General features: G+C 40.2%; 1 protein-coding gene across 1 annotated transcript in view; it reads left to right on the top strand.

Moving 5' to 3' along the window:
• pde5ab (phosphodiesterase 5A, cGMP-specific, b) overlaps positions 1-17,613 on the top strand; it is a gene marked incomplete at its 5' end in the record, with an annotated part of 77,892 nt that overhangs the window by 10,857 nt on the left and 49,422 nt on the right. Inside the window, 3 exons of the mRNA XM_043700718.1 lie at positions 6,197-6,268; positions 10,296-10,385; positions 11,656-11,793. Coding sequence (XP_043556653.1) covers positions 6,197-6,268; positions 10,296-10,385; positions 11,656-11,793 — 300 coding nt within the window. The remainder of the gene's footprint in view (positions 1-6,196; positions 6,269-10,295; positions 10,386-11,655; positions 11,794-17,613) is intronic.

The following is a 17,613-nucleotide window of genomic DNA, read 5'->3' as shown; positions in this document are numbered from 1 at the left end:
CCATTTGGATACAGAACTGGTTTGAAGGTAGAAGACAGAGGGTCGTGGTGGAGGGTTGTTTTTCAGACTGGAGGCCTGTGACCACTGGAATGCCTGTGACCAAGGATTGGTGCTGGGTCCACGACTTTTCGTCATTTATATAAATGATTTGGAGTTGGGCATAACAGGCATGGCTAGCAAATTTGCAGATGACACCAAAATTGGAGGTGTAGTGAACAGGGAAGAAGGTTACTTCAGATTACAATGGGATCTTGATCAGATGGGCCAGTGACTAGTAAGTGGCAGATGGAGTTTAATTTAGATAACTGCGAGGTGCTGCATTTTGGGAAAGCAAATCTTAGCGGCACTTATACAATTAATGGTAAGGTCCTAGGGAGTTTTGCTGAACAAAGAGACCTTGGAGTGCAGGTTCATGGAAGTAGAGTCGCAGGCAGATAGGATAGTGAAGAAGATGTTTGGTATGCTTTCCTTTATTGGTCAGAATATTGAGTACAGGTGTTGGGAGGTCATGTTGTGGCTGTGCAGGACACTGGTTAGGCCACTGTTGGAATATCGCGTGCAATTCTGGTCTCCTTCCTATCGGAAAGATGTTGTGAAACTTGAAAGGGTTCAGAAAAGATTTAAAGGATGTTGCCAGGGTTAGCAGATTTGAGCTATAGGGAGAGATTGAATAGGCTAGGACTGTCTTCCCTGGAACATCAGAGGCTGAGGGGTGACCTTATGGAGATTTATCAAATCGTGAGGGGCATGGATAGGATAAATAGACAAAGTCTCTTCCCTGGGGTGGGGGAGTCCAGAACTAGAGGGCATGGGTTTAGGGTGAAAGGGGGAAAGATATAAAAGAGACCTAAGGGGCAACTTTTTCACGCAGAGGGTAGTACGTGTATGGAATGAGCTGCCAGAGGAAGTGGTGGAGGCTGGTACAATTGCAACATTTAAAATGCATCTGGATGGGTACATGAATATAAAAGGTTGGGAGGGATATGGGCCAGGGGCTGGCAGGTGGGACTAGCTTGGGTTGGGATATCTGGTTGGCACGGACACGTTGGACCGAAGGGTCCGTTTCCATGATGACCATCTTTATGACACTATGACTGTATGCGCAGATCAGGTGAATTAGCCATGCTAAATTGCCCATAGTGTTAGGCCGATTAGTCCGGGGTAAATGTAGTGGAATGGGTTTGGGTGGGTTGCTCTTCAGAGAGTAAGTGTGGACTGGTTGTACCAAATAGCCTGTTTCCACACTGTAGGGAATTTAATCTGTAGGGAATCTAATCTAATTGCGCAAAGCAGACAGAAAACTAGCCACTAGGATATATGAACATCAACTAGCCACCAAAAGACATGACCCACTCTCACTAGTATTCTTACATATGGATGAGGAAGGACACCACTTCGATTGGGACAACCCACCCATCCTTGGACAAGCCAAACAGAGACATGCACGAGACTTCCTAGAAGCACGGCATTCCAACTGGAACGCTGTCAAAAAAACACACTGATCTAGTCCCCATTTACCACCGTCTGAGAAAAAGAACAGGAAATGGTGTCACCAACCCAAGGAAACCTAACCACATAAATAGAAAGCGGGTCACTAACACCAGTGCTTCACTGGAAGCTCACTAATAATGTTACCTAGTGTGGTGACAAAATGTCTAAAAATGAACCTTCCAGCTCCGCGAGCAAACTTGCATCCAGAATCTCAACCTGAGCTACAAATCTTCTCAAAACTCACTTGAGCCTAGTATATCTATGATTATCATGTATATATATTTTGTTTGAATGTATTATAAATAGCATGAAAACAGTTCTCAACTTGGTCAGACATCACTTTGTGGAACACATAACTTGCCATACATATCCAAACCCCCCTAACGTTTGCTTTGGAAAATCCTCCTGCTAGGTGTAGAGAACTGTGCGTTTTGATGTGCATTCTACTAAAGAACATTTAACATTCAAAGTTTGTGAGAAGATTTGTAGCTCGAGTGCTCATTGCTGAGGATGTCACCTAGACAGGGGACGAAACGTTTGCAACAAAAACTTCCAGCTCGGCGAACAGAACCACAGCAACATTTAACATGTGCAGAGGCATGAAAAATGTCAAATTTCGTGTTTTGGTCTTTTTTTCTCTCTTTGCTGGTCAGAAGACATTGCACTTAGTGGCCCAGCATTTTCATAAAATTGAGACTGATTTCCAGTGGAAATTTCTCCTTATTTCTGATTCTTATAAAGAAGGAAGTGCAATAAGAAGTGCAGCCAGGTTTAGCTAAATCTATGGATGACTGCAAGTATCGTCCAATACAAATTGATAGGAAAAGGTGTTATTAACTTCCTTGATAGCAGTCAGATGGAAATAAAGACACAGGGTTCAGGTCAACAGTCTTCCAGAACCAGAGCAATTCCACCAGCTGCAAGGCCACAAACAGGAACATATCCCATGAGGCTATTACTGTCAGTAGCACTGATCATCTGCTATACCTTCTTAATCCAACACCTTCCAGGCTTGCTTCAAACTTGCTGTGTTGCTTTGAAGAGACAAGTGAGATCTTCATCCATGCTAAAACCTTTTTCTGACTACATCCACTTTAAAGAGATCCCAAAGCATTTCACATCCAGCGATTTCTTTTATTGTAATGTAAGAAATGTAGTTGCTCAGAGTAAATGCCTCAAACAGCAATGGAAAATTATTGGATAATTTTGTTGCTTGTAATCTTGAGTAAGGGATAACTATAGGCCAGCGCATAATTTTGATGCTTTTCTTCAAAATGGTGTCCTGGAAGCTTTTTCTACTTGTTCACCCAATCACTTCACTGTTCACTATTCCATACACTTAAGACCTTTTAAAAACTTGCTGGATTAAGGCAGCTACTGTTGTGAAAAGGGGCATGTACCATAGAGTCATAGAGATGTACAGCATGGAAACAGACCCTTCAGTCCAACTCGTCTATGCCGACCAGATATCCCAACCCAGTCTAGTCCCACCTGCCAGCACCCGGCCCATATCCCTCCAAACCTTTCCTATTCATTTACCCATCCAGATGCCTTTTCAATGTTGCAATTGTACTTGCTCCACCACTTCCTCTGGCAGCTCATTCCATACACATACCACCCTCTGCATGAAAAAGTTGTCCATTCGGTCTCTTTTATATTTTTCCCCTCTCACCCTAAACCCATGCCCTCTAGTTCTGGATTCTCCCATCCCAGGGAAAAGACTTTTTCTATTTATCCTAACCATGTCCCTCATGATTTTATAAACCTCTATAAGGTCACCCCTCAGCCTCCGATGCTTCAGGGAAAACAGCCTTAGCCTATTCAACCTCTCCCTATAGCTCAAATCCTCCAACCCTGACAACATCCTTATAAATCTTTTTTGAGCCCTTTCAAGTTTCACAACATCTTTCCAATAGGAAGGAGACCAGAATTGCATGCAGTATTCCAACAATGGCCTAACCAATGTCCTGTACAGCCACAACATGTATTCAATACTCTGGCCAATAAAGGAAAGCATACCAAACGCCTTCTTCACGATCCTATCTACCTGCAACTCTACTTTCAAGCAGCTATGAACCTGCACTCCAAGGTCTCTTTGTTCAGCAACACTCCCTAGGACCTTACCATTAATTGCATAAGTCCTGCTAAGGTCTGCTTTCCCAAAATGCAGCACCTCACATTTATCTAAATTAAACTCCATCTGCCACTTCTCAGCCCATTGGCCCATCTGGTCCAGATCCTGTTGTAATCTGAGATAACCTTCTTCGCTATCCACTACTCCTCCAATTTTGGTGTCATCTGCAAACTTACTAACTGTACCTCTTATGCTCACATCCAAATCATTTATATAAATGATGAAAAGTAGTGGACCAGCACTAATCCTTGTGGCACTCCATTGGTCACAGGCCTCCAGTCTGAAAAACAACCCTCTACCACCACCCTCTGTCTTCTACCTTTGAGGCAGTTCTGTATCCAAATGGCTAGTTCTCCCTGTATTCCATGAGATCTAACCTTGCTAATCAGTCTCCCATGGGGAACCTTGTCAAATGCCTTACTGAAGTCCATCTCGATCAGGTCCATGACTCTGCCCTCATCAATCCTCTTTGTTACTTCTTCAAAAAATTCAATCAAGCTTGTGAGACATGATTTCCCACACACAAAGCCGTGTTGACTATCCCTAATCAGTCATTGCCTGTCCAAATACATGTACAACCTGTCCCTCAGGATTCTCTCCAACAACTTACCCACCAATGACGTCCGGCTCACTGGGCTATAGTTCCCTGGCTTCATCTTCATCCATCTTTACGTGCACTCAACAATCTTCTCTGTGGAATGGCAGAGATCGCATTGCAAAGTCAATGTGTGGAGCAATATAAATAGCATCATGTTGGGTGAGTGTAGTAACAGCTGAGGATATCCTCAGAACACTTCAACCAACTATTGCATGATAGAGGATCAATCAGAAAATATATCTTAGTGTTTTCTTCTATCCAGCTTCAGAAAACCAAAAGCTAAAATAAACTGTTTATTTAAAAATCTGACATGCTACTTCTTGCAAACTCTGAATACACTGGCTTATTGTTTTTCTATGCTTGACATGTTATCCATATTCAACTTGGTTGGTTTCAGTTGAACATCCAGCAAAAGATTCAGGAAATAATTTTTAGTGGGAGTCAAACTTGGGGGACAATTTTCTCCTCCCTGGAGATGGAGGGAGAGGCAGTGAGAAGGGAAAATAATGAGTGAGTCCTATAAGTATATGAGTTGGGATGTCATGTTGAGGTTGTACAGGACTCTTCTGGAATATTATGTTCAGTTCTGGTTGGCCAGTTATAGGAAGGATATTATTAATTTGGAGAGGGTTTAGCAGAGATTTACCAGGATGTTGCCAGATATGGTGGGTTTGAGTTATAAAGAGAGACTGGATAGTCTGAGTCTTTTTTCACTGGAGTGTGGGAGGTTAAGAGGCAATCTTATAGAAGTTTATAAAATAATGAGAGTATAGATAGAGGTAATGGTAGCTGTGTTTTCCCCAGGATTCCATGACCAGGGGGTATTTTAAGATGAGAGGAGGAAGACTTGAAAAAGACATGAGCAAATGTTTTACAGAGACGGTGGTTTGCATATGAATAGCATTTTCTGAGGAAGTGTGGATGTGGGTAATTATAACGTGTAAAAGATGTTTGGATAAGTACATGAATCAGAAAGGTTTGGAAGGATGTGGGCCAGGAACAGGCAGGTGGAACTAGTTTAGTTTGGAATTATGTCCGGCATGGATTGGTTAGATAGAACGGTCTGTTTCCATGCTGTATGAATCTATGTCTCTGTGACTCTGACTCTGGAGAGAAATTCTGTTTTCAGTAGTTCACTAAGTTATGGGTAAAAAAGTGAGAAGATACTTTATCGACCCATCACCAATTAATGTCCTCAGGGGTCAGGTAAGGGGTTCAAATCACCACCTCCCTGACCACCTATCTCCTCAGACAGGGAGAATGTTAGTCAGTTTAATAATAGTGAAATCAGAGTAACTTAATTCCTGTTTTGGGAGGGATCTACTTCCCCAATCTGTGAGCAATCGGAGGCATGGATGGGGAGAGGAGAAACAGGGTGGTCTCTGAAAGTCACTCTCTGCCTTTGCCTCTGACCCCTCTGCCTTGCTCCTTATTACACCCACCCCACCTTGCAAGAACTGTGTAAAAGTAATTTACCTTCAGTCAGCTGGATCCCCCAAGGAGTCAACCTCAATCTATAATCCAGAGATTGTTTCTCTCTGATTAGCTTGCAGCTTCTGGCATCCTGGAAACCAGTTTTGAGGCCTGTGATTTGCCAAGAAACTCGCCAAAGCTTGCCAGCAGTTCTTCATCAGCTGATTGGCTGGGAATTGGTTGTGTTTGACTGGATGAGTTACCTCCCATCCTCCTCGCACCCCTCCATACTTTTAAAAAGAATGGGAAATTCCACTAAAGTCATTGAATTTTATTGGTTGCTTTTTCTCTTAGTTGCAGCTAGACAAGTTGTGTTACAGTCAAAACATAATGAATATACAGGAATCAGAATGCAACACATTCAGTAATTTCATCGGGCTTTGTTAACTATTCCATGTACTTTGTTATTTTAGATTTCCAACACAATGGTATGAACCTTCGTTAGAGTTACTGTGCACATAGCTATAACTAGCATCTGTTTAATTATTTTATCTTACCAGGTTGTTGGTGTTGCTCAAGCAATCAACAAGAAATGTGGAACAAATGGAACATTCACTAAAAAAGATGAGAAGGTAAAATAAATGTAATAATTTAATTTTGATTGCACAGTAACCTTTTATCTGTTTTAATGATAAGGAATTGTAATTAGGGCGGCATGGTGGCTCAGTGGTTAACACTGCTGCCTCGCAGCGCCAGGGATCTGGGATCAAATCAAGCCTTGGGCGACTGCGTGATTTTGCACATTCTCCCCGTGTCTGCGTGGGTTTCCTCCGGGTGCTCCGGCTTCCTCCCACAGTCCAAAGATGTGCTGGTCTGGTGAATTGGCCATGCTAAATTGCCCGTAGTGTTAGGTGCATTAATAGGGAGTAGGGGAATGGGCCTGGGTGGGTTAGTCTTCAGAGGGTCAGTGTGGACTTGTTGGGCCGATGGGCCAGTTTCCGCACTGTTGGGAATCAATCTAATCATCTAATCTAGTACAAAGAGACCAGGCCTGATGATTTATTTCTAAATTATAGATGTATTCCAGCAATATTATGCCAGGTGCCTTGAATGAATAGCAGAATAGGATCACTTGTTACATGCTGGATCTGTGGAAGATTTTCTGGTAAATCAGTAAGGTTTGTTCACATCTCTGTGTAACATATGCAAAATAGATGAAAGCAAATATTTGCAAAGCTTATTTAAAAGGTGAAAAGAGATTTATTTTAAAAACAGCTTAACTCTTATATTGTGTCTAATCTATTACAGTGGAAGTCTGATATAATGCAGATAGTGGGGTGCAAGAAATGAAACTATTATAGTGAGACTGTGTTCCAGCAGTATTCTCTCACAGTCAATTAATGTTTAAATCATCTTTACCACTTTTCAGCTGGATGTATAATATTGCTACAGGATCCATCTGATTTATCTGTCACTGAATTTACCTTCAAAAAATGTACTGTCGCAAGTAGAGAATTCATTATTTCATCTATGTATGCTCCCAGAATTACCTCTTCAGTTATTATACCCTCCAGTCCAGAGGGAGATGGTACTGTCTGTGAAGTGAAATGTAAAGGACAGTATAAATAGTAGTTAGAAATTTCTTTTTACAGTAAAATGAGCTTTGGGCGTAAATGCTGCAGTTGGACAATCATTTTGACAAGAGCGTAATTGACACTACAGTGTGGTACTATTTCAGTCATCGTCACCATCATCAAGGCAATTGTGGGAAATTCAGTGCAGTAATAATCAAGAAAATAATCAAATCAAACAATTTCTAATGTATTTCTAAGTATCTGTATAATAGAGGTGAGGTTACCAACTGTGTCAGGTGACAGAGGAAGCTCTGAATTTGTTACACTTTCACTAACCAATATGGGATTCATTTTGGGAGCCGTGAGATCCCTGCACTAAAAGTGAATTGGTTGTATATCGATTGACATTAAATTGATCTTCCGCTGTATTTCTCATTGTTGCATTAGGCCTGTAAATACTGGCTTTATGTTAAAGTAGCTCTGTGTTTTGTATTTTTATTTTTGCAACAAATAAGGTAGACCACATTCAAATTGAATTATGCAGAATTGGAATACTACTTGCCAGCAAAGTCCGAGTTGTTTGGGTTAGGTATTAACTATATAATTCTTTGTTAAGCTGCTACAACCTTGTATTTATTTTATCTCTCTTTTCCTTCTCCACATTTTTTTCCTGATAATCATCCACAATTGAACATATTGGGGGATTGTACTGAGATAGAGTTTCATAATGGTGAGAAGCACCTAATGTCTTTTCTCAAATGGGCAAAAGGTAATATTTTTGAGTTCCAATAATTCAGTGTAGAATATAAGACAGTGGTTGATTAAATGCATCTTTGTCAGTAGTCGAAGCATAAAATATTACAGTACAGAAAAAGGCTTTTGAGTCCTTTGTAGCTCTGCCAATTTTTGAAAGAACTCTTGAACTTTGTCCCAGTTCCCAGTTATTTTGAGTTGTGTACTGATGTGATGAATGAGGTGTTGTTGACTAGATTCAGATGGGAATTATAGATCCCTTGTATGGCTCAAAAAAAGAGCAGGAAGTTTTCTACCAAGTTAATTTTGAGGGCAAAATGCTTAGAATCATAGAATCCCTACAGTGTGGAAGCAGGCTATTTGGCACATCAAGTCCACACCACCTCTACAAAGAGCATCCCACCCTTCTACCCAATCCCTCTAACCCTGTATTTCCCACAGCTAACCCATCTTGTGTGCACATCTCTGGGGCAATTTTTCATGGTCAATCCAGCTAATCTGCACATCTTTGAACTGTGGGAGGAAACCAGAGCACCCGGCAGAATCTCGTGCAAACACAGGAAGAATGTGCAAACTCCTAACAGTCATTTGCCCAAAAGTGGACTGATTGGTCCTTGGCACTGTGAGGCAGCAGTGCTAACCACTGCCCCACTGTGTTTTCTTTGAAAGGATGGAGGGCAAATGGAGCACAACTTGCTTGAAATTGCCCTTCTGCAAGTTCCAATTTGCACTGGGAGCGCTGAATTCTCGAATCATGCATTGATATTCTAACCAACATACACATTCCAATCAATAGAGTGAAAAACAGACTAATTTAATCATTCTTAATTAAATCTGAATGCAAGTCATACCTGACATTTGAAATATATTAAAACATTTTTGAGATATCATTTTGTGCTATATAAATTATTGTTGTTAATATTTCAGGTGTGTATGCCTCTGATAGGAATATAGATTAATTCCAAAAATGAAAGGCTTGTCTTACAATGTGAGACTGAATACTTTAGGCCTATACTCACTAGAGTTTGGAGGAATGAGAGGAGATCTCATTGAGGTACATAAGATATTAAAGGGGAATGACAAAGTAGATATACACTGGATGTTTCCCCTTGTGGGACAATCCCTGCAATGAGAGATCATGATTTTAAGGTAAGTGATAGCAGATTTAAAACAGATGAGGAGGAAAGGTTAGTGAATCTGTAGAATTCATTCGTGCAGAGTGTGGCAGATTCTGGGACAGTGGATAAATTTAAGGAGCAGGTTAAAGGGTCATGGAAAACGAGCAAGACAGTGCAGTTGAGGCTAAGATGAGATCAGCCATGATCGTATTAAATGGCAGGGCAGGCTTGAGGGACTGAATTGCCTGCGCCTGCTCCTAAATCTATGTTCTTATACAGGTTAGGATCCAAACGCTATTGAGAGAAGTTTTGATTCTTAAAAAAGCAGGCTTGAATTACACAAAGTGGGCTAATGTCTTATAAATCTGATTCTGACCACAAATCCATCTTCAACCTGTAGCTTTATCTGAGGCCAGGAACTCCAAGGAAGATGGATGAAACTTGAACTATCCCAATGAAGTTGAAAGCTTCATTGCTGTTCAGCATTTTAACATTGGTTCTGGTCAGCTGGATCTCTAGAATATCAATTAACCCTTTTCTAGATGATGTTTCTAATTAGTCACTCACTGAATTTTATTAAGAGTGCCTTCTGATGTTTAGTGGCAATATGAATTCAAATATTTGGTTATAAACAGGATAATAAATGTTTTCTTCAAATTTTAGTTGTGCTGTTATGAATATAAAGCAATTGCAAGAGTAGTGTTAGCTGTGACAGTGTATATCTAATCCATTTTATAAAGTCACACTTGTGTTTTGATCCTATTAGGAAGCTGCCAAATCACCTCACTAATACAGATTACTCAATATATTGACAAATATTTAGCATTTATAGCATTGTTAAGATAACAGTTGTGTTTTTATTCTTCCTTTGAAATGTTTTGAGTAAATTGATTCTCCTGTGGTCTGAGTATTAATCTTAATTACTTCTGAAGATTGAGAGTTGAAAATTAAACTCAGACTAATTGTGGTTATCCGCAGTATGAAACTCTTTGTTTTTCCACCCCTCTCTTCAGTTCTGAAGAAGATTCATAATATCTTGAAAATTAAACTCATTTGTCTAACCACAGATAATGCCAAACTCATTGAATTTCTTGAGCTCTTTCTGTGTTTTTTTCAGATTTCTAGCATTCACAGTATTTTGCTTCTGTTGTGCTGATTGTATATTCCTGATGTTGAGTTCCATTGCACAGTGTCACTATTGTTATTGCTTTTAGGATTTTGCTGCCTATTTGACCTTTTGCGGGATTGTACTTCATAAAGCCAAAGTGTATGAGACTTCACTACTTGAAAACAGGCGCAACCAGGTACTGCTAAGGGCAAAGGTGATATTTGCCAAATGTCAGCATTAGAACATTGGCTGGGTACTAGAGAGAGGGCGGATGAATTTCCGGGGAGATTCCTACATTCATCACCCATGACTATGATTGGAAAAGTCCTGTAATCCCCAACAAGTTGCATTCATTTTGTTTTTCCAGGGTATCTAATACTCTGTCACTAAAATTGTCACAGTTCTACAGCAGCCCAAGACATTTTCCTCTGGGAGTTCTAATCGAATGTTACGTAGCAAATTATTTGATCTATTTACCATGCATCTACCATGCCTGTCATAGTAGGTGTTACACTTTGCGCAAAACATCAGCCAGTCAGAACTGAATGGATTCAGTAATTTATGCAAGAAGCAAGCAAGGAGTAATTGGATGAACTTCAGATAACCCTGGTTTCTCTCCAAGGACAGGAACCACACATCCGTTCATCTGGAGAAATTGCAAACTTCGACAGTAATTAATTGTCATTGACATCTTTCCGTCTGCCTGGATATGCAGATGTGCGATGGGAGAGTTTCCCATTTGCACTTTTGTTGACAGCTGAACAGACCAAACCTAGAGAGGCTAGTTCTGCCATGTGTGCAGCATAATTAGGTTGTAATCAGGTGCCATTGTGGGGGTACGATTCTCTGCAATTTAGCATCTGCTGTCAAGCTCCTGTTGCCACTGATACTTATCTCATAATTCATTTCAAGGCATTTTCACCTAGGCCTCTTCATAACAGGCAGTATCCGAGCAGTGGACTTAAATGAACAGAATAAATTGACAGCAATTAACAGCAATGCCGGACTATCCCTGAGTAACGCGACAGTACACAAGAAAACACGGTTAAAGATCCTACATTTTTCTCTAGCCAGTCATCAGTAACCATGGGAGAGAAGCAACCTGTGAGGGGACAAATAGCAAGAGAGTGAGTGGTAGCAATATGCTAGGCTGCAGTACAGGGTGGGTGGGTGGCATGGCAGCAGCAGGAAGGCAGCTGGTGCCACAGGAAAGTGGAGAGTACAAGCTGGGAGACACAGCATGATTTGCCTTGGACCCTGCAGCCACCCAGTCACAGCCTTGACAATATCACTATACACTGAAATTTGGACTAAGTATCACTACCTGATGTGCATGTACATGTGTATATAAATTATACTATCTTCTTAGCATTTTTCTTTTCATCTGAATGTATAAAAATCTGTCACTTGACTAAGCATGAAAAATAATGATTCACTTATTTATCATTAATTCTTTCCATCACAAGGTTCTACTTGATCTAGCAACCCTAATATTCGAGGAGCAACGTTCCTTGGAAGTAATTTTGAAGAAGATTGCAGCAACTATCCTTTCGTTCATGCAAGCTCAGAGCTGTACCATCTTCATTGTGGATGACAGCTCTTCTGTGAGTATTGGGATTAGGTCAATGACTTGATTCGGGCCAATCAGAGATATGGAGGTAGGTGGGATGGAGCAATGTAAAATTCCTCAGGTCCTCTCGTAGATTTCTATGGTTATTTTAGCAGACGCTCAGCTAAATCTGCCAGGATCCCAGATGCGTTGTGACCTTATATACAGAGGCTGTTGAGGACAAAATCTATATGTTGAAGTCAGGTGGAGTTTGGACTCCATATGTTTGGGATTTCTCAACTTAAGTCTCATTGGTATCTGACATGTACCTGGTACTCTGAGGGAAAGAGACAACAGATACCCAAGGGGCTTGTCTTGAACAGCAGCAAGGGGAACAAACTATTTTTGAGGCTAGGACAGTGAAGTGGTACATGTTTAAGTTTACAGAAAGTTTATTTTCAATGTTTCCAGGGAGTCAGTAGGAGTTCAGGATTACGTGGGGGGAAAATGTAATCTACTCACTCATTACTCAGTCTCCCAGATCTATCAATAAGGTTGGACTTCTGAATACTTTGGATGGTTGAACATCCAAGAAAGATCTTAAAGGCATAGATGCATTCTTGCGCCATTCAAATGAAGTGCTTTCTCTTTGTCCTGACCTTTTCTTGTCAAATCAATGCTGGAGAGCACCAACAGACCTATTTGTGGTGTAAATTTTATGAAAGTTCAGAGCAAAGAAGCAATTTAGAAGGACCTTTTCCACAGTCACTCTAATGTGAGTCACAATTGCACTCTTTTTCAAAAAGGCATGTTTTGGTTGCTTTTCCAGTTAGATTAATCTTTCATTTGTAAGGGTTGACAGTGTGATGCTGGAAAAGCACAGCAGGTCGGGCAGCATCTAAGGAGTAGGAGAATCAATGTTTCGGGCATAAGCCCTTCATCAGGAGTGGCTTATGCCCGAAACGTCGATTCTCCTGCTCCTCAGATGCTGCCTGACCTGCTGTGCTTTTCCAGCACCACACTCTTGACTCTGATCTCCAACATCTGTAGTCCTCACTTTCTCCTAATTGTAAGGGTTGGTTGATAAGATAATTACTTATTGCTTTTCTGAGATATATATTCTCCTAGGATCAGAAACAATGGTTTTGTTCATTTAAAATGCAAGCAATTAATAAAAAGCCCATTGAGATACTGGTAATAATGACCCATGGAATCTTTTCATTATTTCTTGAATCTTGTTTTAGCAATTTTATTATGGCCTCTCTAAATCCCTGATGCTAGCTTCCTCCATTTATTCTTTATGAGATTATTTTTTCAGTTTTGCTTAATTGAACTTCTTTACTGATGTTAGTACCAATCTAATAACAAAATGGAATGAATACATAGAATTATTGACAGCTAAAAGTAAATTGCAGTGTACTACAAAACAATAAGAAAAATAGAAAAAATTAATCTTAAATCTAGGCAGCATGATAGTCAAAGTTGCAATACCATGACAATTTGAAAGGCGATTCGGCTGCATTAACCACTTAACAGAAGCCATTTTTGGTGATTATATCACCCCTTAGGTTTAACTGGCTTCTTCACTTCCTGAAACAGAACAAGCAATTTGAAATTAGGCTGGACTGTGTGTGCCTGTATGGAACTGACTATCAGAAAGTACATGCCAAGCATTTCTGAATTATTCATCTCCATATCATTCCTATTCCTCACTTGGAAGCCACTTTTCATCTGTTCTTCTGAAATTCTGCAGGTGAAGATTTGAAATGGTGTGATGGAATCAAACTTGCATTCAAAAGTATATTGTGACATCATGCATTAGTGTTCCAATGTGCTTTGCCATGATCAGTGCATTTACTATTGATTCACTTTAACAAATTGTGTAATGTGTACAATCTGATTGAAGTGTTCAAATGAATGCCAACTTCCATCAAGTACAATACAAATTGCTTTTCTGTTAATAATTTTAACACAAATAAATGAAAATTAATAGTCATGCATCACATAAAGATAGAACAGTAGAATCTTATACTGTACAGTGATAGTTAAAGATTGCATATGAAAATTATTTCAACATTATGAATAAAGAAAATAAAATAGAGACTTAAAAAATTATGTTAACAAGACAGAGTCTACTCAATTCTGTCTTTCTGTTCTCAGATGCAGGGCCAGAAAATTTTCATCAGTTTTATTTCTGGTCCATAGCTGGCCGGTATACATAATAGAGTTTACTGCAGATATAAATCATCATTCAAAATGTTTGCTACTTCAGTTTTCCCTTTGTAATTGTATTTGGATGTAAAGGGAACTCATATATCCTGCATGTTCCTGGAAATCGAATACTAAATTCTGCAAGATTGTTTTTTGGGAATTATACAGTGACAATATATGCCTAATTTCGGAGCTATAATTACCGAGGCGGGGCGGGGTGGAAGGAAGGTGGGGAGAGGTTGACTGCTTTTCTGTGTCAGAAATAAATTTAGATAAATTTCAGGCACCACCCTTTAGGAAGGATGAAAAAGAAATTGACCTAAACTGAGGGACATTGTTTACAGAGCAAAACTAGCATTCATCTCCTCAGAGAAGAGTTAGTTAAGAGGAGATTTGAAAGAGGTGATCAAAGATGTGAATCAATAGAGATATCAAGGTGAAACTGTTGCCAGTAACAGAAGGCTTGGTAACCAAGGATACAGATTTTGAGGTGATTAGTAAAAGAAAAGGGTAATATTAGGGAACATGTTCTCCACAGTGACTTGATATAGTGCGTTCTACCTGAAAAGATTCAATCGCCACACTCAAAAAAAGAATTGGATAAATACTTGAAGGTGAAATTTTACAAGGCTATGGAGAAAGAAAACATGCCAAAGGATAGGCACAGGCAGACTTGGCTATATCGACTTCTCTTCAGCTGTATATTTCCAAGATTCTATGGCCAATTCAACATGTTATATTATGCAGAATATGTCATATCTAAGATATATATTGTTTCATATTTCATATTTTGTTTTGCTTGTTTTTGGGCTTAATAAATTGCTGCATGAGAGACTGGATAATATATTGCATTCCAAGGGACCTGTAATCAGTGGCTGCCACTGATTGCAAACATAGGCACTTGAAACCTAAACTTTTCCATTATATACCCAGGCTGCTATGAGCGACAAGAGAGGAGATTACAGGGCATTAACTTTAAAATCCTCTCTGGCCACAGGAGGGGTGCCAGAGGATTGGAAGACAGCTAACATGGCACCATTATTCAGCAAGGGTGGTAGATATCAACTAAGAAACTACAAGCCAGTGAATCGAACATCTGTGATAGGGAAACCATCAGAAACATTCTGCAAGACAGATTAATCCACATTTGAAGAGGCATGGATTAATTAAGGATAGTCAGCATGGCCTTGGAAGAGGAAAATCATATCTAACTAATTCCATTGAAAGTTTTGAGCAGGTGATTAAGTGTGCAGATGACACTGGCAATTGACACTGTCTACATGAACTTTAGGAAGGCTTTTGATAAGGTGTTCTATGGCAGACTGGTTAAGAAGCTACATGGAATGCAAAACAATTTAGCAAATCGTCTCAGTGGCAGAAAGCAGAGGCTGATGGTTGCAGGGTGATGTTGTGGCTGCATGTGTGTCCCTGAAAACAAAGTGACCTGATCATGAAAGCCATATGTGTCACTGAGGCCCAAAGTAAAGTGTTGAAGGGCTGAAGTGGTGTCTGAGTTGGCCTGAGAGTAGGTATGCTGATGAGGACAGTATGAAACTGATGGTTTGAGATGCTGACTTGCATGGATGAAGGTTCAATGAGGATAGAGGCCTTGGAGCTGTTGTTCTGAAGAAGCAGTTGAATGATGGCCAGGATGGATCTACAGTACCCTGCAGCTATCACCTCCATTTTATGTCAGGAATTTGTACCATCTAGTTTTGCAGCAGAATTGTAACTGGTATAAAAACTAAGATGAATTAGGATTTTAGCAGATGCAAATGGATGGAAATAAGATAATCACAATTCAATGATGTGATCTAAAAATTATCTTTTAAGAGGTAGGGGGAAAATTGGGGACTTAAGTGTCAGGACTAATATTATATTTATATTAAACTATTAGGTTTATCAGAGCAGCATGCTTCCAGTAGAACGGCAAGCTTCAAGGGAGCTGAGGACAGATGAAGCAGTAGATCGTGAAGTCACATGTTATGATGTAATGATGATAGCATGATCATATCTCTAATGACACACCGACATACTAACCTTGAGACATAACACAAGCAGAAGGAAACACATTGATGTTTCTCTATGAGAGTGGTCCTGCTCTTTTCTGGTCACCACTTTCTTTCATAGCAATTGAGAAACCTGATTAAATAAGCAGGCCTTGGGTCTCTCAGCCCAAATGCATTAACAATGGAGATGGTAAGGAGAAAAAGAATAGGATCTAACATCACCATATGACATGATGTCAACACAGGAAATGACATCACCAACCCAAGGGAACCCAAACATATAAATAGAAAGTGGGTTACACCACCAATGCTTCTTTTAAGGCTCACTGAAGATGTTACCTAATATGGTGATGAAACATCTGAAAATGAACTTTCCAGCTCAGCGAGCAAATCTACATCTAGAACCTCAACCTGAGCTATAAATCTTCTCAAAACCTGAAATGGTAAGGAGTCTCCAGTGAGTGAATAAAAAGTGTATAAAATAGGAAGAAACATAAAACAGATGTGGACACTCAGCCCATGAGTCTGCCCACCATTCTCGATCATTGCTGACCATCCATCCATGCCACTTTCCTGCACTATGTCCATATCTATTAAAGTAATTAGTCAATAGGAACCTAGCACTTTATGTATTTAATGTGCTTATTAATTGAACTTCGACAGCCCTGTAGGATAGAGAACTTGCAAAGTTTGAGTAAAGAAATTCCTCCTCATCCCAGTCTTAAATGGCCTGCCTTTACCTGAATTATGTTTACTGGTTCAAGAGTCTCCAGACAGCAGAAACATCCTATCTATATATACTGTATAATACAATGAAGCATTTTGTAAGTTTCAATTCTCCTAATTTTTTGAAACTCTACAGATTACAGATCCAGTTTCCTCAATAGCTCATCATAAGACATTCCTGACATATTCAGGATTAATCTGATGAACCTCTGTTGTGCTCCCTCTATGAGAAAGTGAGGGCTGCAGATGCTGGAGATCAGAGCTGAAAATGTGTTGCTGGAAAAGAGCAGCAGGTCAGGCAGCATCCAAGGAGCAGGAGAATCGATGTTTCGGGCATGAGCCCTTCTTCAGGAAGAAGAACGGCTCATGCCCGAAACGTCGATTTTCCTGCTCCTTGGATGCTGCCTGACCAACTGCGCTTTTCCAGCAACACATTTTCAGCTCTGTGCTCCCTCTATGGCAAGTTCACACTTCTTTAGATAAGAAGACCAAAACTGTACTGAATAGTTGAGGTGAAGTCTCACCCAGACTGTATACAACTGCAGCAAGACATCTTTACTTCTGGATTCAAAGAATTGAAGTGAACCCTAATGTCCTGTTTGCCTTTCAAATTGTTTCCTGTACCTGCATGCTAATGTTTAGATTAGATTCATTTCCCTCTGAATGATGCACCTAATACTATGGGAAATTTAGCATGGCCAATCATCTGGCCTGTACATTTTTGGACTGTGGGAGGAAACCAGAGCAAATCTACGCAGACACAGAGAGAATGCACAAACTCCACACAGGTAGTCGCCTGAGGCTGGAATCGAACCTGGGACTCTGGTGCTGTGAGGCAGCAGTACTAACCACTGAGCCACTGTGCCGCCCCACAGGACTTTATGGGTTTAGGGACTTATGGACATGGATACCCCAGTCCCTTTGGATAT

The sequence above is a fragment of the Chiloscyllium plagiosum genome, chromosome 1 (genome assembly GCF_004010195.1).
Source record: "Chiloscyllium plagiosum isolate BGI_BamShark_2017 chromosome 1, ASM401019v2, whole genome shotgun sequence".
In the NCBI taxonomy this organism is placed as follows: Eukaryota; Metazoa; Chordata; class Chondrichthyes; order Orectolobiformes; family Hemiscylliidae; genus Chiloscyllium; species Chiloscyllium plagiosum.
Note: the sequence above shows the minus strand (reverse complement) of the source record. Positions and strands in the feature narration are given on the sequence as shown.